This window comes from Synchiropus splendidus, chromosome 13 (assembly GCF_027744825.2).
Source record: "Synchiropus splendidus isolate RoL2022-P1 chromosome 13, RoL_Sspl_1.0, whole genome shotgun sequence".
Lineage (NCBI taxonomy): Eukaryota > Metazoa > Chordata > Actinopteri > Syngnathiformes > Callionymidae > Synchiropus > Synchiropus splendidus.
Genome location: NC_071346.1, coordinates 8,742,523 through 8,764,131, shown reverse-complemented (window position 1 = coordinate 8,764,131; position 21,609 = coordinate 8,742,523). Strand labels below are relative to the sequence as shown.

General features: G+C 42.2%; 1 protein-coding gene across 2 annotated transcripts; it reads right to left on the bottom strand.

Moving 5' to 3' along the window:
• Positions 1–296: 296 nt before the first annotated feature.
• Positions 297–21,065, bottom strand: mast3a (microtubule associated serine/threonine kinase 3a). Of its 2 annotated transcripts, XM_053882767.1 has the most exons (28): positions 20,668–21,065; positions 18,857–18,888; positions 14,971–15,056; positions 14,608–14,680; positions 13,108–13,128; positions 12,940–13,018; positions 10,464–10,621; positions 9,587–9,662; positions 9,214–9,423; positions 8,696–8,797; positions 8,454–8,586; positions 8,194–8,279; positions 7,954–8,039; positions 7,659–7,867; positions 7,442–7,580; positions 7,237–7,369; positions 7,004–7,169; positions 6,792–6,893; positions 6,093–6,215; positions 5,896–6,008; positions 5,627–5,805; positions 5,366–5,487; positions 5,088–5,276; positions 4,425–4,645; positions 3,866–3,988; positions 3,655–3,791; positions 3,387–3,568; positions 297–3,008 (listed from the first exon to the last, which is right to left on the bottom strand). In XM_053882767.1, exons 1-28 carry the CDS (start codon positions 20,704–20,706, stop codon positions 2,104–2,106), a joined length of 4,224 nt encoding a protein of 1,407 aa, XP_053738742.1. In that variant the 5' UTR covers positions 20,707–21,065; the 3' UTR covers positions 297–2,103. The 2 variants fall into 2 exon arrangements, with proteins under 2 accessions (XP_053738742.1, XP_053738741.1); XM_053882766.1 differs by lacking the exons at positions 18,857–18,888; positions 20,668–21,065 and adding an exon at positions 17,180–17,800.
• Positions 21,066–21,609: the final 544 nt, after the last annotated feature.

Genomic DNA, 21,609 nt, shown 5'->3' with positions numbered 1-21,609 from the left:
ACTTTGCTTTATATCGATCAGTGACAGAAAAACAATCCACCAACATGTGTATCTTTTCACGTTTTGTGATTTATTTTGAAGCACTGTTAAGACAATATAAAAGTCAAACCTCTTCACACCAGTCAAAACCAGCAACCAACAGTGAAGCAAAGTTCATAATTAGTCGGTCATTGACCAGCAAGATGATTTGTGGAGCAACATAAAGACATGAAAGACAATAGCACCAATGTTCAACTTGAAATCAGGCATAGTTAAACACACCGACATGATAGAATTAAAAAAAAAAAAACTTGGTGAGATTACAAACTTCATCTGAGTGGCAGCATAGTTTAAATGTAAAAGAACAAAAAATATAATGAAAATAAAAGGAAATAATCACATAAAATCATTCATTACCTCACAGGTGGTCTGCATCAGAATTCAACCCCCTACCTCAACCTAAAAACCGTATTAGCCTGTGCAAAACAATACTTAACAAGCTCCCTGTGTTGCACAACTCTGTTCTGCTTTACATTTATTGCAGTTTTTTTTTGTTTGAGGAAGGAGAAACACAATATATGCAGTCAAAGTCCACATACATTTGTGTTTCAGCAGAGAAAAACGATGCATGATGACAAAGTCTGGAATGTAAAAGCCTTTTCCCCCCACTATTGGTAAACACAAGGAAAGAGTGGCTTCTTACAGGGCCCTCATAGCGCACTCAATTTTGATCTTAATAATACGTCCATGTTAATGTTTGCAAATGACAAAAGCATAAAAATGGCCAAATTTGTGTCTGCAAACCAAACAATCAAAACTCACATTTGTTAATTTGAACGTAGCCTTAGACAGCATCGCTAGAATGGCCGGCATTAGTGTCCAACTCCCTTCACAAGGTCACTTTCAAAAACAGCTGTCCTCAGGTCCTCCATTATTTATATCATGTACACAAAAAGCATAGGTTATTTATTAGTACTGCAACAAGACTTTTATATCAAAATATACAAAAGGAGATCACGTCTATGTTCTTTCTTCAGGCTCGCTCCCCTGACATTCTTTTCACACACAGATAAAAAAGAAAAAAAAAAATCCACACAAAAAATGTAAACATTCGTTCATAATTTACAACCAACAGGGGCACTATTTTTCAAACAACCAACATCTGCATTACGGCTATTGTGACTAGTGCAAACACTAGGCTAAGTGTGTGGCAGGACAGGGGTCGATCGAACACACAGGTAGGTGACAGTATAAAGTATTTAGAGGCCGCACGTCTGACGGTGGAGGCGTGTCAGTACTGAAACACCTTGTATGGACAGGTGAGGAGGGAAACACATGCATGAGTATGTACAACAGTACCTGCTTTAATGGCTGAACCGCTTTGGCACCAGAACTTCTATGAGAGCCACATAGAAATGGCCCCAAATTGTTTTGAATTCTTGCTATAGATTACAAAACAGAACACAATCAATACCGTTCAGGCTGCAGAGGCCAAGTGACCAGCTCTACTAAGAACAAACTGTAGCTTTCATATGTCTGTATTGTGTTCTGGGACCACCACTTCTTCTTCAGACGCCTGAACCACAGAACAGCAGCAGCTTGTTTTCTTCATATCACTCATGAAAATGGAGCTTTGCATCTGGCTAAATCTTCAGTCAAAATCTTCCCTGCTCATGCAGGATTCTTGGAGTGACCTTTCCAATTGAGAACTAAACTTGACGGTGCAATTGCCACTTCAGATGCACACATTGAGCAACAAGAAATAAGAAAGCATCATGCGATATGTGAGCCGATGAGCTGCGTTGGACAAGGTGACTTAAATGGGACGCAACACTGGATTGATGAAAAATACTCATAGCTTCAGTTTGTAATCCATTAATCGCTTGGCATTTTCAGGAACTTAAAAAATCATAAATAATGTTCATTTCACATAAATGTTCAGTATCAGTCACAGTTGCCACAGTGATTCTTCAAGGAGTGAAAACAAGCAACAGGTAGGTAAACTGATTTTGGCTGTCACTGACATGTTTACAGTGTGTAGGGATGCATATCTTACAGAAGAGTTGGGATATTGTCTCACAGTTGTCTTCACATGCAAGCCATCAAGAACAGTGCCTGGCCAGATTATGTTTTCTTCTCCTCCATGAAGAGTTTCTTCGACAGTCTGTTGGTTGTGACGCCTGAACTGTCCTTCTCCTTTGGTTTGGCCTTCTGCTGTGCTGCAGCCACGTGTGACGCTTTTCCTTCTTGCTTAATACTAGGTTCTGGTTGGGTTGGGTTCATCCAGGACGCTTTGAAGGCCTTCTGTTGAGTGGCAGGAGGTGTAGGACTTAGTGCCTCCTCCTTTTCATCCATGTCGTCGAAGTTCACTTCCTGAACTGCCTCCTGCTTCTTGAATGAGTCCCTGCGCTCAGACAGAGCCAGCTTTCTCATCACCACCACGTCGTTGGAGTGATGGTTGCTGCTGCGGTGTTGCGGTGAGACGGAAGATCGATGGTGATCGCCGGCATAGTCCTGGTGACCCCTCGGCCCTCCAATGTACAAACCCTGACGACCGTGTTCCCCGACACACACAAACCCGGTGATGGTGTCCCCCTCCACGTCCTCGCCCTCTGAAAGAGGCACTTCCATGGTGTGCCGTCGGGTGCTGTAGGCCTTCCGGTCCCCGTGATAGCCACCTGTCGACTTGTCTCCCGTCAGCTTCTCCGCAGACTGGACCCTTTTGAGGAGAGGTGAGCGAGGAGGTTCCGCACTGCGGGGGCGCACCGAGTGCCGAGCGATCGTGGGAGGGGACAACGTCTTGCCATGGAAACCCTGTAAGGACTTGGGGTGGCTAGGGAGACACGACGGAGAGCACTGAGGAGACAGGGGCTGAGGAGGTGGGATGCAGGCGAGTGGAGACGGAGGGATGCTGGTGCTGGATTTGCAGCGACCGGCTTTGGTGTACCGGCCCAAGACGTGCAAGGAGCTGGGGCGGGCCTGAGGTACCGGGGAGTTGGGTGAGCTGGAGCAAGGTGACGAGCTGGAATCTGAAACAAGGAAGATAAAACAAAGTTATAACAGTTTGCTGGGGTTGCACATTTGCAAGATCCATTTAATCTAAAGTCACATACTGATTTCTGCACAACATTCACTTCCTTTTACAGTGGAATGGTTAACAGATTTATGTGGTGTTTTGCATCTTTTTTTTACAGAAACAGTCAAATTCACATTAATGTTTAATAACCGCCAGATATTGAAACTCGCTCATACTACATTTTTAACAATTCTCTAGTCAAACCACCAAAATAACCCCAGGCAACGACTGTATCACTGAAGCAGCAGGGGTTTAATGAAACGCCCAATAACATAAAACATCTATTCATCTCTTCACACCAGCATCTTGAGAAACCGGAGAAAAGCCTCACCTCCAGAGTGGTCCGGAGCTGGGGAGCGGCAGGGTGTGGAGGGTCCAGGGGAGAGACTCTGTGTCGGGGATCCAGACAGGCTGTCGCTGGATGACTGTTGGAAACCTGAAGAGAAGCTGCGGCTGCTTTGCATCGGTGGAGGAGCCGTGTGTTTGGAGAGCTTCTTGAAGATGCTGCGGCGCCTGTTCAGTTTGAAATGAAAATTATTTGCCATAAAAGTGCAGAACTCAAGGCTTCATTTTAACATTGTGAAGGAATTCTCTTTTACCGTTCTTGTCCATCTTTCTTCTTGCTCTTTTTGCTGCGGCGAGCCATCTTGGCCTTGTAACTTGCCTTCCTGGCCGGCCCCACTTTAATAGAGGTGTTCTCCAGTGGAGTGGTCTGCAGGGTCACTCTGTTGCCACTCTGTGAGCCATTGAGATCACAGTTAACACGCTGAGCCATTGTTGCGACTAAGAAAATGATAAACAGAATCACACCTTTAACAGGAGCTCCACCACCTCAGTGTGCACGAGTCCCTGAACGGACTCTCCATTGACATGAGTGATGAGATCACCAGCGCGTAATCCTGCCTCATGTGCAGGACTGCCATCCTCCACACACTGTGGACACAAACAATCCTTAGCCCAGAGCAGTGGTCAAGCTTTCCATAAAAGAATCAACATCGGTTCACTCTTAATGCTGATATTTACATATTTCATACTACATTTTGCCTGGCCGGAAAATGATGAGGAGCACATGTGACAGACATTGAACAAACCCTCGAGACCAGTGAGACCTAGACTATAATAGGAATAGAAAAATTAGGGCGAACTGAATGGTGGCCTTCTCAAGCTGGACCTCCTTGGACCTTGCATAAAATGTGGACTAGTCTTTAAAAATAAGAAAAAAATATACTTAAAAAATATATTGAATAAATTCAATGCCCAATCTGAGGAAGCCCAATTTATCAGTTTACAGAGCGCACTCTTACTAAAACAGAGAACAATAGATTTAAAGCAAACATTCAACGGCAACATTTATTTTCAGTGAACATACCCAGACCATGTGGTGAACTGTGTAGACATCCATGTCTCCCATGTAAACTCTGATTGCACGCAGGGCGAAGCCAAACCTCTTCCCGGAGCTGTGGATGACGACTGGAGGCCGGAGGCAGCTGACGCTGATGGACAGGTCTCTGTTGGGAGACGAGTCTCGGGACGAAGGATTGGACGAGAGCGAGAGGGACGATTTGGGACTGGCGGGAGCTGCAGTGTCATCTGAGGAGAGTTAAAACACAAAAAAGTTTGGTGCTAAAGATATTAGGAAAAAGACAACCCATGAGGTTGAAGGAGGGACAAAAGATGGGCTGAAGAAGAGAAAGAGTAGGACGTTTGGTCTGGCAGGAGCTGCAATGTCGTCTTAGGATAGTAAATTTATATATGTTTTTTTTTGCAGTTTGCAGAAAATAAAAGGAATGAAAGATAACATTTGATATTGCCTCATTTGTTTTGACGGAAACCGAAAAAAACGTTTTGTTTGCAAGCGCAGTGTTCAAAGCTGAACAGTAGAGGGCACTATGGCAATGAATTCGCCATGAAGAGATTCAACCTATGAACTAAGACTCCAGTAGACTGAACTACCTTTATTCTTTCCACAATGAAGTTTCTTGGATAACTTCATTGCACCTGTAACATTATATTAGCAGGATTTTATGTTCACCTGGAGTGATAATGAGGGACAGGCCGGACACTGAGGCAGATTTGGGAACTTTGCTTGATGGAGATCTGGGTTTCTCTGGGGTTTCCAGCTGGTGGGCAATGCGTCTAGACGCCCCTCTCCGAAACGACGGTCTTGTACCAGTGCTGTTGCTCCGGAGACGAATGCGCCGCAGGTTGTTGACCATGCCTTCTATAATTATATAAATAAAACCACTTGAGATTTGTCGTAGCGTAATGCAACACTTCAATAAAGCAGAGGTATCTTTGCAACCGTCTTACCCTCCTCCTCTGCGGAGATGGCGAAGCGGGGCATGATGTCAAGGCTCTGGGTGCTGTTCATGACCAGAGGGCTGGCACTGCGCTCTGACTGTGAGGAGCTAGAGGAGGCACGTGGACGCAAGCTGGAGAACACAATAAGATTTTAGTTGAACTGACAAACAAGCCAGTCAATCAACATTGCTTTGTAAGTCACTTCCTGAACTGTTTTCCTTCAAGCTAATATGCAGTATATCTGAAAGTTGCATGAGTGACCAAACGTACCTCCCTCTGTGTCCATCCGTCCTGTCAGCACTGGCCAGGTTTTTCAGTCCCTCCCCAGGAGAGAGGACTCCTCTGCACTCCCACCGATCCTCCTTCTCCTCACTGTGGCTTCGTTCACACGAGGACAGACTCTGGTTGGATGGCGTAGATGTTGACAGATGTTCAGTGCTGCTGTACACCTGTAAATGAAAGAGTATTTTCAACATCACAAACACATCTATGATTATGTATTACAGATAAAGTGATGAATAAATTGATGATAAATCTACCTTGCTGAATCGATGAGCCACGGAGGAGAACTGTCGAAGCTCCAGTGACGATTCATCGTCATTGGTTTCATAATCATCATCTGAGCCCAGGTGACAGTAACGCTCTGTTCTGGCTGTAGAGAGCAAAACAGCCATCAAGTGTAACGTTGAGTGTTCCTGCTCATTAAACGCATAAATGTGTCAGCCAATGTCCCTACTGTCAAAATAACTGGTGTCCTCTTCAGTCTCTAGCTGTGGAATGAATTCTGCTTTCTGCCTCAGGAGGCCGTTCCAGTCCAGACCCAAGAAGAAGGCGTGTATCTTCACCTCTGTGGTTCCACCTGACGAAGTTAGAAAACGTTCAGCTATGGAGAATGACTTTCATTGTGGAAGCGCAATGCGGTACTCCACACATTTCTTCATTTATTACTTCTCATTTTGCCTGTTTGGAACACATTAAGGTAGATACATGCAACTATGTAGCTTATATAAGACCAATATATAATATAAGAACGACGATGATGACAATGACAGAATGATGATGATGAAGAATATAAGGAGAACATGATAAAGTAGGATAGGTGAAAAGAAAAAAGACATGGAAAGAATATAGGATAGTATGATGATGAATATATAAAGAACAATAAGAAATAAGAAAATAGAAGAAAAGGGAAACAAAAAGACAAAAAGAAAAGGGGATGGAGATGAAAAGAAACAAAAAATATGAGAAAAAAGGAAAAAAACATGTAGAATTATAAATAACAAGCTAGAAAGAAGAACATGATTGAATGATGAGGAACGTTGAAAGATGAACAAGAAGATATCAGAAAAAGAAGAAGAAACAACAACTACTAATGAAGCTAATACAGTGGCCGCTGTATGCTATCTGATGTAAAGGAGGCTTTTAGAGGACCAACCAGTTCCCAGCCGCTCCAGGGGACTCTGCCGCAGCAGTCTGGTGATCAGATCTTGAGCATCAGCAGGCAGAGCATCCTCCCCATCCGGCCAGATGATGTCATCTGGAAACACAGTCAAATGTCCTAAATTTGTAAACCACTCGCGTTATATCGGATATTATAATCCAGTTATTAACAAATTATGACCACAAGTATTGAAGGATTTAGATTACCGTTGACCACTTGGCCAAACAGCTGCTCTGGCGTGTCTCCAAAGAAAGGCACACATCCAACTAGAAATTCATAAAGAATGATGCCCATGGCCCACCAGTCCACGGGCTTCCCATAGCCCTGCCGCAGGATGACCTCTGGAGCAATGTACTCCGGTGTGCCACACACCTGAAGACAAAAACGAATTTTTCAGTTTTACTTAGTTAAAAATAAAGCGGACAGTAATGAGACACACCTGTTTGTCAATGAACTCCCTGGTGTCCTTCTCTATATGGCCTTCATACAAGTTGGTGGTCATGTTCATTAGACCGATCTTTGAGAGCCCAAAGTCTGTCAGTTTAATATGGCCCATGGAGGTGATCAACAAACTGTAAAGCGTAAAATCCCATGTATGAAAATCAGTCAGGAGCGTCTTTATTGTCTGCGTTAGTGGGGCTCACTTGTCAGGTTTGAGGTCTCGGTGTACGATGCCGTAGTTGTGCAGGTACTCTAAAGCCAGCACAGTCTCTGCAAAATACAAGCGAGCCATGTCCACTGGGAGAGGGCCGATGTTCTTCAACAGATTGGCGCAGTCACCACCTGGAGGAAAATAAGCATGTCACGATTGAGCAGGCTTCCTAGTGAAATCGTGCAGATCCAGCACACAACAACACATACCTTCCACGTACTCCATCACCATGCATAGGTGCCGCCGGGTCTCAAAAGAACAGAACATGGAGACCACAAATGGGTTCTCTGCGAAGGTGAGGATGTCCCGCTCCACAAACACCTGTTGGATCTGGTTTCTTAAAATGAGGTTTTGACGATTTATCTTCTTCATGGCAAAGCGTTGCCTGGTTTCCTTGTGCCTCACCAGGAATACAGCGCTGCATGGCATACAGAAACACTTACTATGAACCACTGTCACTTGCTTAAGGAGCACAAAAGATGTTAAAAAAGAAATAAAACATACCCATAGGCACCATTGCTGATAAGCTTGATGGTATCAAAGTCGCTCTCCAGTGGCTTCCGCCGAGGTGGGGTGGACGCAGCTCGACTCTGCACCAAGGACATTCCAGACACAGAAGACATTTATTACGAAAAATATAATAGAGGAATTAGCATCATTTTATACATTCGGTTCTCTTGTTATCTGCCGCTTTCATTCTATTAACACGACCAGACCATGGGGCATAACCTTGGTCAACCATACCTGCAGTGGCGCTGTATCTCCACTGTCGTCAGACTCCCTACTGGCTGTCCTATGATTTGGACTTGTCTGCTCCAGATTGACCATTTCTGCGACACACACATATCAGCATGAGGTAACGTAAATAAGGCTCTCACTGTTAGGCAACATTTATGTATATAATACAACCATAACTCTGGACAAGCTCCACCAAACCAAGTGGACAAAACAGAAATACATTTGCATCCATTTGGAATATAAGAGCACAGAGTTGAACACAATACCTTCAAGCGGATCCCTGGTGAGCCCGAGTTGGCTAATGATGTATCTGGGAATATCAGTCTTGATGCCCTGGCCCACCTTGGCTTGACCTTCAGCCGCCTCTAAACGATGGTAAAATTCTTCCGGATCAAATTCCTGGAAAAGTTGCAACAAAAGATCATTCAATTTTCCACATTTTAACTGCACAAAAGCACATATTCCAAATGTTGCTATGACTAACTCCAGAATAACTGGAGAGTCGTACCAGACACTCCAGGAGCCGAGCAGGTCTGGAGATGATGATGAGAATCTTCTTCACCAATTTAGTGATGATGGTCACTTCCTCGCTCTCAGATCGCTCATAGGCCTGCAACGTAGACCATTAACCATAAATTATAGGGGAAAATTCAAGCTTAAATATCACATTAAAATGTGAAATTCAGTGTGTGAGTCTCAGCTGCTGCAATTGGTTGTAAAGGATGGCCCTGAATAAATAATCTTCAAAAAAGCAATATACCAGTCAAACTTGAGTTAGGGAACTGTAGTGACTGCAGCTCTAGGCAAAATTGCATCACTTACGATCCCAGTTGTCTTCCAACACTAGAACTAACTTGTGTGTGATTTTTCAGACGTCCCCAGTGTTGCCCCAGCCAGAATACAATGTCCCAGTATAAAAGAGCAGCAACCACAGCCAATCCATTAGGGATTAAAAATCTATTCACCATGGCCTTTTCCTGAAATTGAACTGATTTTTCTGGGAGTTGGAGGGTGTGAAGGACCCACCTCATGCAGGAGCTTCTCCAGTTTCTCCTGCAGCTCCACAAAGTACCTGGATGTGACCAGGGCCTTCTGAGACGTGTCCAGACAGTCTCTGGCAAGCTCTAGCAGCTGGTGCTGAATGAAACCCAGAACCCCATCAGCAAACGGTAGAGCGGTGCCTGGGGAGCACTCTGCAATGACGTTCAGGAGTCGACCCTCCATCTGGGCAGTTGCCTGGGAACCAAGCGTGATGGACGGGAGAGTTAATAAACACTGACAGAGGTATTTACTGTATGAATCAGAGCAGTTTGGTTTCGGGTTTACAGTTGGCTGCATATATGATTTGGACGCCCAAACTGGGAATTACAACATACAGACACTTAAGTATCCTTCCTACCTTTGGAAAACGTTCTTTATAGACATGATTCATCATGACAATCTCATTGTCAAAGGTTCCACAGGTGCGTCCAGGGCTGAGGAAAAGAAGCAAAAGTTTTTTATGCTTTTTACTTTAAATAAAAAACAGGTGAATCTCCAAATTGTAAATGAATGTGCCTCTGTTATTCGTATTATTCTCAGGTTGTTCAATGGACCACCACCATATCCCTTGGTTTATTTTTTATTATAAAACATTACAATTTGTGCTAAAAAAATATGTTTCTTGAATAGGACTTGATGACAAACATCTCATCTGTCCGCCAGGGTCACAGCCGCTTTGTAAATGACACTGACAGAATTCAGATCGGTTTCATTGCTGCCGTATCATACGCAGCATCTGTTGTGTGAAAACGGATTACGTTTCAAGGCAGAACCATTGGAAGCAATGCAAATCAAAGAACTGTCATCGTCAACGTCAGAAATAGCCACTCCGTGTGTCTGAACACATTGCATTCTAGGAATAACAATATCAAACGTGCTTCGCTATTTCTGCCTAACAATTGCAACATGGTTTAATTTGCCGTTGATGGCAGCAGTTGAATGCTATTTGAGGATTTTAAGAAACAATTAACACGCCATTGAAGTTATTTTCGACCAACACTGGCACCTGTCTCCAGACACTGACACTATGCTGAGTATTAGAGATGAAAAGACATTTCAATTGCATCATTGTCGCTGCAGAGGTGACTTTTAAAATAAGAACAATACATTAAGTATAAGGAAACATTGAACAAGGCACTTAAATAATTACCAAGGATGTAAATGTTAAATACTGATTCATCATCTCACGACAACATTGCTATCTTCTTCTGACAAAACGATGGCGTTTCAATTACCTGAGGCTGCGTGAGCGAAGTCTGACAGGAGGCGACGGGTTTGTGCCTTCTTCATCCACGACACTTTCAGTGCTCCGGAAGTGTTTAAACAAGAAATGGAGATCATCTTGAGTCGGTTGCAGCGGCAGTTGATGCAATAACTCCTGGGATGAAGACGACTGAGAAGATAAACAAGAATGTATACAAGGAAAGAATGAACACAACAAATGTATTAAAGCAAAATACAACACGTAACAACAAGTACGTGATTTATCGCAAGAACAGCCCTGCTCTACTTTCCCAAAACAATATTTGGCATGCCAAGACGCATGGCTGTTGTTATGGACTGGCAGTCATTTTCTTTTTCTGAGCCAAAATGTTTCACATGCAGCTTTGGAATTTAGGAAAACTACCATCTGGCTGGTTTTATGTTTCACAAGAGGCAGAAGGAAAAGTGCAGGAGGGGAGAGAAATCAAAACAAAAAGCATACACTGACAACGAGGACAGAAAGTATGTGATAAACGAAAGGAAGAAAGCCTGAGGAGGAAACCAGAGCAGAGTCACAGCCATGCAGGAGCAGCATAAAGACCTCACTGAAAGTATCTCTGAAAGAGGCTTTGTGTCTCGAGGGCTGACCTCACCGTCTCACAGCCATGTGGTCGGCCTTACAAAATATGGCTGTCAAAGAGGAGCTGGGTTTGTTTTAACAGACAATTGCAACCATCCAGATTAACTATCTAGATAGCACGAACAGAATCGCTCACAGCTCAGAGGGGTTTGGCTAAACAGCACCTTCAACTATTTCCTAACAACCTCTCCCAAAAGGGAAACTTGATTGAGGAAACACAAGTCGCCGCTCTGGCGCGATGTTATTCAGGAAACAGACTCTTCTGCAGACGAAAACCTCAGCAACTTACAAGGCTTTGCCCTTAGAATCAAATAGTAAACAATGTCATTATATGTTTTCAATAATACATTCTGGGACAAGATGTACTCCTAATTCCATTTTAATGAAGTCATCCTCTGGCAGACAACATGGGTATTGAACTCTACACACTATTAAACAGTAATGACACCATTACAAATGAATTACAAGCTTTAAATCCCTTTTAAAGCATATCATTATAGTTGATGAAACAGATTGCATTCCATAGAGGCTACAAACATAGAGAGAACTGGGAAAGTGCATGACGTGCATATTTCCTACTTCAAGTTCAGACTGTGACAAATTTTTGATGATGGAGGTATGCATCATCCACTGGACAAAACATATATGATGCTTAAACTGCAGAGGAAGGAAGTGTTTTTTTCCTATCAATTCAGCAACGTTCTCCTTCAGGCAAAACAGCAGCATTTATTTTAAACAAAAACAAATCAGCCATTACCATGGGAGTGACATAAATGGATAGTAAAACAATTACATGCCAATAAATAAACGTATCATTCTATTTGGAGATAAACATATAAGAAGGTTTTCACCAGGATTCCCCCTCCCCAACTGGAGATGTAAAATGATGTACTACACATGCCAGACGTTGTTATGTTCTAGCAACAAACAAAGAAAACAGCATACATTAGCATAATAACCCGAAAAGGAAATAAAGCCTGTTGAGAAGTTGACTAAATATTTTATAGATACATATATGAGGCTGGAATCTGTCAAAATTCTCTTTTAAAGGGATAAGTCTGGACAATAATATATTCTAAAGCTGCTGCAGGATGCAGTTCCGCAGCCCACCACTAGGTGTCAAAGCATGGCTGTAGCCCCAACAGGCAGGACCTCTATGTCCAATGTGAGATGATTTTCCACCGCTTTTCCACTTGGGTTCTTCTGAGGCCGTTCCAGGAAAGGCAGAGACTACATTGTTTTTCAGACCCACCTCCAGCCTAGTTCTAGAACACAGGCTAGGGAGGGCCGTTATGACACTGTTAGATGACTGGCTGGATGCGTTTGAAAGCGTGTTGAGCTCAAGCGTTTCACGAATCACACAGTTGTACAGCGAGCTAACAACTCACCTGTGGATGTGGACATTTTAAGCATTTACATAAATCCCTCCCTGTCAATTATTTAGATGGCTTTAACTACATGCCAAAAGTTAACAAAATGATCTATGACCTCCTAAACTTTACGCTTACCTAGTAACTGAAGTTTTTACTTGAACCTTATCATTAAGCAAGTTTAATTTTGTGTGTTTGTGTTTACTTAAAGCCTGACAAAATGACAGACAGACTGACATGTGTGTGTTTTATTTACTTTATTTATTTATTTATATTTATTTAAACTGGGAAAATCCCAGCATAGGGGATTTTTTTTGTCAATATGTCATGAGAAATGTGACTCAAAATGTGAGCGCTCCCTCAATGTCTGTCAAGCAGGTAGAACTTAAGGTCCCTCTAAGTTTTGTAATAATAAACCTTGCATGATAATGTGTGTAGTCAACACAATCTAGCTCAGGAAATGTCGATTAAAGCAGAGACAAAAAAACAAACACTCACAGATACTGAAGAACTGGGGGCATTAGTGCAGTATCCAGATGAGGGCACCGAAGCCACTGACCACCGCCTTCCATCAGATCTGCAAATAAACATTCATACACAATATTTAGTTGCACTATTTACGCCTCTCTATGCCAACTGAAGTTTCAAAAAAGGCCATTTAATTACCTTTCATTGCGAGCCAGATGACTTTACAGCAGGGAAAGGTGAGAGGTTGAGAAACAGTTGGGGCCAGGCGGGGACACAGAGTGAGAAGGAAAATAAACAGCGTTTAATGAAAGTGACAGAGTGCCGCTCGTCTGTCGCGGCCAGCAGCCAGGAGAAGTCTGACGAACACTTGCTGTCACTTCAGACACTCACTTCCTGACTCATTAGGTCTTGAAACAAAACACATTCAGACATCCTGCGGAGTAAATTCTCTCAAGTTACTTGATCTACAACCGCAATCCATCGCCTCTGTACAATAAAAAATGATCCAGGAACCAGCAGTGCAGCAGTTATTGTTTTTGTGGGTTTGAGGTTTTACAATTTACATCTCTACTGCTGCTGGTTTAATCCATTCAACTGCTGGTTGTTCTCATCCTCTTCCTGTATCTCTGTTTGAACAGGTTGTTTCAGAATGAGAGTACACATTTCATCTGACATATAATATCAGCAAAAAAACTGATCTTTAGAGAAAAGATTTTCTTGAATTTTAGTAGACGGATTTTCAAGCTACAATTCCAAGACCTGTAGATACCCTGAATGGAGTTTTGAAGGCAGCAATTATGAGGACAATAAAACCAAAATATGCTTGGAAAAGTGCAGTCACAGCAGTTACCACTTAAATAGACACAATAAATTCTGATGAGTCATCCAGGCGACCGTGGCTCAGCATTTTATCGGTAGATCCACCAGCAAAGTTTGAGTTCAGTGTGGGAAAACAGCCAATAATAAGAAAGAACTTCAATGTTTGTAAATAATTCTCACAGGCTCGGCTCAAACAGAAATGCAGGGGGGCAGATCCATCTATAAGCCTGAGGTAATTCCAGCACAATGACAACATTGATCTGAACTTAATGCAAGAAACCAACCTACAAATAGGGGGACTACTCTCTACTGTTAGGCAAGTGAGTAGCAGGAAGCGTGATAAGAGACAAGGAACTGTTATTCTCTCCATAATCACTGCAGGCACTCAGTAATGACTGTGTCCGACAAATGCCAAGACCTGGGTCCAGCTATGAAGCCTGGGGGCCTCCAGCTGGATGGTCTTACAGCTCCAAAGCCTCCTCTGCAGAGCAGGGCTAACAGTCAGAGCTTACCATTTTTTAAACCCTTTTGTACTGACTGCATCAAAAATACATTAAACTGTTTACATTTTGGTCTTTCTCTGCAGAAGTCTAGGAGACTGGAATCACAAGCACATATTGTCCTTTGAGTGGGACACAAGTGAGAAGATACTAATGCTTTAAACACCCACTGGACAACAGATATCAAAATGTGTCATTATTCAGAGTAGGCTGAAAGAATTCACACCTCAGACACCGAAAGAGTAAACAGCAAACTAATGATTGAATTTACTATGAAGTAAACATGAATATATCAAGGTGTAATAAATATATCTAAGATATTAGTATCGAATCCAAGAAACATGCTGCGATGAGTGCCGAGGAGAAGATTTGATTTTACCTGCGTGCGAACTGGAAGTTGGCCGAGGAGCTGGCCGAAACATTCCTGGGGCTTTCAGACGGGCTGCTGCCAGCTAAAGAAGTACATCATCAGTCGCAGAATTAGTTGTTTGTTTTCACTTTGAACAATCAGGTCAGACATGACATCATCCTGACTCATGCTGTTCATTGCATCAAGTGTTGTTATGATGATCACTCTCTCAATGTTATTAAGCATCATTGAGACATTAGACACGAAACAAGATGTGAATGCAAATTTCTCTGTGGTTTCCTGTGGAAGGTCGACACCCTCCTACGTTCTCTCAGCGATGTTGACAATGTCAAGCAAAATCCTTCAAACAAATCTCTATGAATCCAAAAGTACCTGTGGCGAGAGGGAGAGGCGAGAGCGGTCGTGAGAGAGTGGGCGACGGGGTGCCAACTGCCAAACTCCTTCTCTTGTTCCGGGCACTGCGGGAGCAGTAGTGTTGTAAAACAATTTGAAACACAATCACACCCACACATAATGCTCCTTATCAGTATTTGGATGCCTGATTATCATCAGTTAAATTCAATTCAGAGTCCATGCAATTCAAAGGTCACTCAAATTTTATATTTATATCAACAGTGTGTTTATTTTTACCGTTAAAACTATGAAAATGAATTATGGCCATGTAAATCTGTGCTTCTGTGTTATCCTAGCAGCACTGATACAAGCGAACCAATGAGACAATCGCACTGGACCTCCCTCTATGCTCACAACTATAACAATGAAAACAACAGCGCTTGACATTTCTGGGTTGATGTGGAGGCAGATTTAAACGCTTCTCAACACAAAAACACAAGCAGCACAGGAACTGAGATGGGGATGTAAATAATATATGGGACAGATAATATATAAGCCGACGTGTGCACATTGAAAACAACTAGTAGAGTGATGAAATGATGGCCTGAAATGGCCATTTTCTGCTTCTGTAGTGTAAAAAAGACCTCTATAATGAGAAAGTTCCCTGTTCGATTCAGATTTAGAAAACACAGAGAAAGTCAGAATCTTGATGTGTCCCATTTGATTCCACACTCTCCACTAAAGCCTGTCAATAAAGTATAGCATGCAGCATGTTTTTTTTGTTTTCAAAACTATTACACATATTTGCTGAATGGTGAGAAGCAAATGCAACATAGAGCTTGGTCTATTTTCCTGGCTGAAGAATTTGAGAAAAACCGGTTCAATGCGTTACGCAACACTACACAACACCTCATGATTATTAAATAAATGAGCAATTACAGTGACTACCTTGTTAGCAAACTTGATTTGTGCGTTTTATTCTGAATTCTAAAACATGCTTGGGACTCCAAATTACAGGGCTTATGTTTGTCAATACCATAATATGCCTGTATCTGGGACCAATGACACAGCCAAACTGGTCTGTTAGCACCTTCTTTCGTTCTGAATAAAAAAAAATATCTCTCACTCTTAACCCTGATACATGAGTGGATTACAATCCTTTCAACTGGTTTAGAGCTTAACCTGAGGGGTTTTTTTTCTAACTGAACCAGAAACCATCTGCCTCTGTGGTATTTTTTATGAGACACCTAAAACATCTTGCATGACCTCTGTTGTAGGAGGAGCAGGAGAAAAAAAGACTCAATCACAACCAGCAATTCAAACCCATAGTTACGTAACTGCTGAAGAGATAAGGCAATCAACAACAGAAGGGCTTCTTAACATAAAGAGATTATCATCATATGCCTCTTCACCTGATGTACTCTGCATTTAACAAAACAATTTGGCTGGGAAAATAAAACAGTGTTTTATAAGTGGCTTTATGTTGACCTACACACAACGTGCCTGTAGAAACACCACGAAACAAAGGCAATGAGAACATTAGAATGAAACATGGTTGATGGTTTCAGCCAAATGTGAACGATGACACAAGCATGGTTTGTAGGGGGAAGCTTGTGGTATGATGAATGTGGGGCACTGATACAAGCTGATGCAGAAGGCCTGCATTTATCCACCCAGTTCTATTCAAAGTCAAGCTGCATTAAGTGGGTTAGTGGCTTATCAATGCCTGCAGCCTATATAAAAAAAATGCTGGGCCAAGACAAACAGGCAGACGCAGGAATTTAAGTATTTACCAAGCAAAAAGAATCACAGTGTACTGTAACATTATGTTGGGACTTTAGGTTACACCAGTTATTTAGTATTATTGCCATAACATAAGGGTGTAACAAGAACTAACTCGCGCTCTCACACGTTTATCTCAGTATTGATCAGAAGTGTTTCGCTTTCTGCGACAGTTGGCTGCAGAGAATGCAGTCAACACACAGGCCACGTTTCCATATCGGAAACCAAAACTAGGGCGGACGTATGAAAGACATATACAGTATGAGACAGTCGACCTCAGCGCAAACATACACACACCACCTTGGCATCGTCCCTGGGTGCTTCTAACCTAACGCTGCGTCAGTGTGCTGTGAAAAGAAGTGACCAACATTTGGTTCAACAAATAGCTGTGCGACTCAGTCCCAGCAGGGAGTTGATGACAAACACAGACAGATCAGACTCGTCGAGATGACTCATGAAGCTTTACCTCCTTGATCGTTTCATCATGGCCCCGGTCACGAAACTTGTTTTATAGCTGGGCAGCACGGTCCAATAGTAGTTTTGGTCAGACATGATGGTGACCTATGCTTAAGATGTTACTCCTGAGGCATGACACAAGCAATTCCTCCTTGGTGGACTTGGTTTAGCCTGTTAGCTTAGGCCAGTGCGGAGTGTCCGGAGGCAAGAACTCCACTCTTCGTCGGTCTCAACTCGCCGCAGGACCACGGCATAGTGGCTCGGTAATGTCCGGTGGCTTCCAACGCCACAGCCTCGTCTAGTCCCTCTCTATAAACGGCAGCATTTTAAAAAGCGCTTGCCACTCGCGAGATGTGACATCGCGGTGTGATGTGATCGCCAACATTAACGGGAGTGATACAAACTTTCCAGCCTACAGCATCGACGCTGCGCGCATGCGCGTCACTGGGCGCCTGAGGGAGGAGAAATTATTGTTGCGTTTATGGACGATGGGAAAGATTGAGATAAATGGCTTGTCAAAATAAACTGCGCTTAAATAAACTAATAAAGAATATTAATGACAACAGCACTGTAATTATTGAAACTCTACTTCTATAGCACTACAATACACGATGACTAGGAAGAAAACAAGGCTCATACTCAAGCCAGAAATGTCTAATGTAGATTTTTCCGAGAGATGTGAACGTTACATTTCTGCGATCCGGAAACACGGTCACTCGTGATGTTGTTAATGTATTTTATCACTGTAATTTAAAACTTGAATTTGGATATCCAAAGGACCCTTGTGAACATATTTCACCATATCCATATTCCATAGGTCAAACTTGGTGCTCTTCGTTCCGATTGCTTCAGATACCTCGTTTTCAGTCTCATTGAGGTTTGACGTTTTAATCACAAAAAAAGACACATTATTTTCGGTTTAGTCTCTTAATGCTGGAGCCGATCACAGGTACTGTTGTGAGCGTATCATGTTTCCATTCAATCATGGCCTGCTCCTTGAACTGGAACCTATGCCAGCTTCATAGGTCAAGAGGCAGGGGTCAGAGAGACATTCACAAACACTCACTTTAGAGTCACCTCCCAACCTGAATGTTTGAGATGAAACTGCAGGACATAGACCAATCCTGCCCCTGAGAGTCAGCCAAAACAAAAAGGCTGTCGAGTGAAGACTGCAAGTCACACTGTGGACAGTGTCAACACTGTTTATCATCATGCTGATCATACTGCATGAATATTGGGGATGGACTTAAATGAACAATGATCAATTGTGTCGGTATATATCATGTCAAAAAGACCTTAAAAGGCAGAAAATTTGCACCATTATTGGGGGGTGTTGCTTTGCAGAAATTCAATCCAAAGCTTATCAATATTAAATATTTACTCTTATTTCTGACTTTTTCCACTGCATATTTGCCTTTATCTAACATTTTGAAATGCTGTTGCTTAATGAAGTCTGAGCCTCTCATTACCTGAGTATTCAAGATGAGCGTCACAAATCCTGTTTCAACTGGCCTCTTTTTCTTTTTAAATCACGCTAAACCAGTTTGAGGTGAGAAAGCCCCGACTCCAGACAATCACAGAGTGACTACAGAAGTCTGTTTACTGCTCGGAGGAACAGCCCCCACCCTCTGAAACTGACTGGAGTTACTGGTTACAAGACAATAGACAGAAAGAACTTTTGACTTACACATTTCCTCTGCGTGGCAGACTCAGCTCTTTCTGGAAATCAAAACAAAACATGAAATTGAGGTTCATTAATTGAGTTGGAAATAAACATTTATTAGGAAACTTTCTCATTTATGACTTTCATTGCCTCTCTTTTTGGATAATATGGTTAGCTCCAGTTGGACAGAATTTGTTGCAGGAACAAATATTCTTGTGCATTATTTGCAAACACAGAAGTTAAGACGGAGATACATATAGTCATAACCCATTCCTATTATCAACTGCAGTTTGTTTAGCTCGGGGACAGCACTAGCAAATCAATATTTACTTAGCAACAGACAAAATAAAAGTTAATAATTAAAGTACTGTTTACCTTTTCATCTCATAAAAGTTGATCAGATATGACACAGGAAATTTTGTGCTTTACTTTTTTTTCCCTCTTTTTAATTCACTGTTAACTTTATAGTAATTCCAAATCGACATTGACTGGTATCAGACCATTAGTGGGATACACCTGGTTAACATGGTCAAACCGAGGTACCTTATTTCAATCTGAACGAATGAGAGTCTAAAGCAGCGATATTATTGAAGTGGCATCTGCAAATGTTCATATGTATGACTTGAAACATTGCATCAATAACCAGTCTGAACATTTAAAATATATTAAACATTTAAAAATATATATTTGAAACTAGTTTTTCCTACTATTTCTTGAGTGGAACTGTGCTTGGGCTAATTTTAAAGTGTGGTGAATACCGGTGTTCTGCATGTCCCCATTGATTTTCAATGGGCAGAACAGCGCATACATTCACGTAACCAGCTCTGGTTAAAACAGGCAGGAAATGGACATTTTGATTTCATAAAATACACAATAGAATCCGGGTAAAAAGCCATGGATCATGTTGGCAACACGTGAATCCCTAGTATTTAGACTGTTTAAACATCCCCCGCAGAGCTGCCTCTTTTTTGTGTTTTCTAATGTATGTTGTTGGAGCTCTGTTGCACCACTGTCATCTGCTTTCCATTTGAGCCCATCGGATGAATCACACAATATATTTGTTTTTGTTTTTAAAGTAAGAACACTGGCTGAAAATTTACTCTTTTTTTTAAACTGAGATTATCTTGAATTTCATGTTTTTATTCTTTAGTTATAACGACCCTCTAATGGATATAAAATGATAATACAGTGTATTTTTATTAGTGTTGTACGTGCTTCATGGCCTCTCTCAACCAGGAAATCTATTTAGTCTGTTGTTGTTGACGTCAACATGATGTAGATAGACAGCTATTGACCAGCTTTGCATGATGATTTTTTTTCCTGTGTCAGTCTGACGATTTTGGGTTTGTCAATAGCTCAAACAGGAGCATCTCATGAGTCCAACATTAGCTAACACATGTGCTACCGTCACATCATGCCACACAGTCATGTGACATTGAATAAAACTAATCACATTCCATTAAAGGCCAACGTTATTACGAATGAAATCACATAAACACGGCAGATGAAGGAGATGCTCTATTCACATAAGAACCAATAGGGTATGTGCTGCTGTTACCAAGGCAACCTGCTTGTCCATACAATTAATGTGATGCTCCAAAACAAGGGCTGTCTGCATGTACATGATCCATCTTGGCGGCTACACAACAATATAGCCACCAATAGACGACATGTTGAATGAACGCCAATCACTGACAGCGCGAATAAATAGATAAACAACATCTTGGCTTCGATAACGCCAACAGCCAGAGCTGCTGGATCCCCGTCGCCGTCATCTTCCTCAGAATATAAGGCAGTTTGCCTGGAAACAAGCGCCGGGATTCCAGGATATTTACCTGTAGACCGCGGCGCCTCAGGATGTTAGGCTCGTCCATCTTCTCAGACAATGAAAAGAAAGGATCCGCTCGGTCGGTCAGTCAGCCCATCTTCCCTCTGCGGGATGTCTGCTCCAGCAGCCCCATCTCGGTTGAGTCAACGCCGGCAGACGATCACCTGATCGCGGGGCGAGGATGGCCGATGAGCGAGAGCGCTCCCGCCCGGTACCATGGAAATGAGGAGGGCGGGCGGAACTGACCCCACCTTCCTAATAATCGCCTTATTTAATTTGGGTAAATATTCAGGTCACAAACTCGGAGCAGGTCTTTTTTTTTGGAGGAGTGACTAAAAGTGATTAAATTAATAAAATAATGGCTTGGGGAGGAACAATAGAGCTTTGAAGGCCGGTGTCGGCTCCAGCTCTCAGTGGTACCAACATGTTGTTTCCCGTCCACAGTGGATCCCCGCTTTGTTCTGATGTCACATGCCCTTTATCTGAGTGGAAGTCAATCATTTCCGTCCTATTCTCTGCGTGACCACACGTGATGCTCGACTTATGAGAAATTGCTATAATTCGTCATGATTTATATTATGTATACTTTTTATTTGCTCGGGCGTCCATATGCTAGACTCTTATGAGATCAAATTCAAAATGTTTCTTTTTTAAATTAAAATGGCGTTTCTGTGTCTATTTGTACACTTGAATAGTAATAAAATAAATAAATAAATAATTCATTCAAATAACGGTCCTCAGTCGAATTTATTCATTATCTAATTGTTACTTTTAATTATCGTGTTAAACCTGGGCAGAGATGACCTCTTGTGGCGAAGATAGGTATATTACAGATATTATTGCTATTAGAAGCAATACAACTATGCATTGAAATGACAATTCATTGTGCGATACATAGTGACTCGATATCCGTAGAGTAATATCTACTTGAGTTAAATTTGGCATGAGG

Excerpts from the sequence above, each read along its gene's own strand:
- mast3a (XM_053882766.1), bottom strand. The coding sequence starts at position 17,265 with ATGTCTGACCAAAACTACTATTGGACCGTGCTGCCCAGCTATAAAACA. Across the intron at positions 13,019-13,107 it reads CATCTGGCTCGCAATGAAAG|ATCTGATGGAAGGCGGTGGT; the intron begins GTAATTAAATGG and ends GTTTATTTGCAG. Across the intron at positions 8,280-8,453 it reads CACCAGGGATCCGCTTGAAG|AAATGGTCAATCTGGAGCAG; the intron begins GTATTGTGTTCA and ends TGTGTGTCGCAG.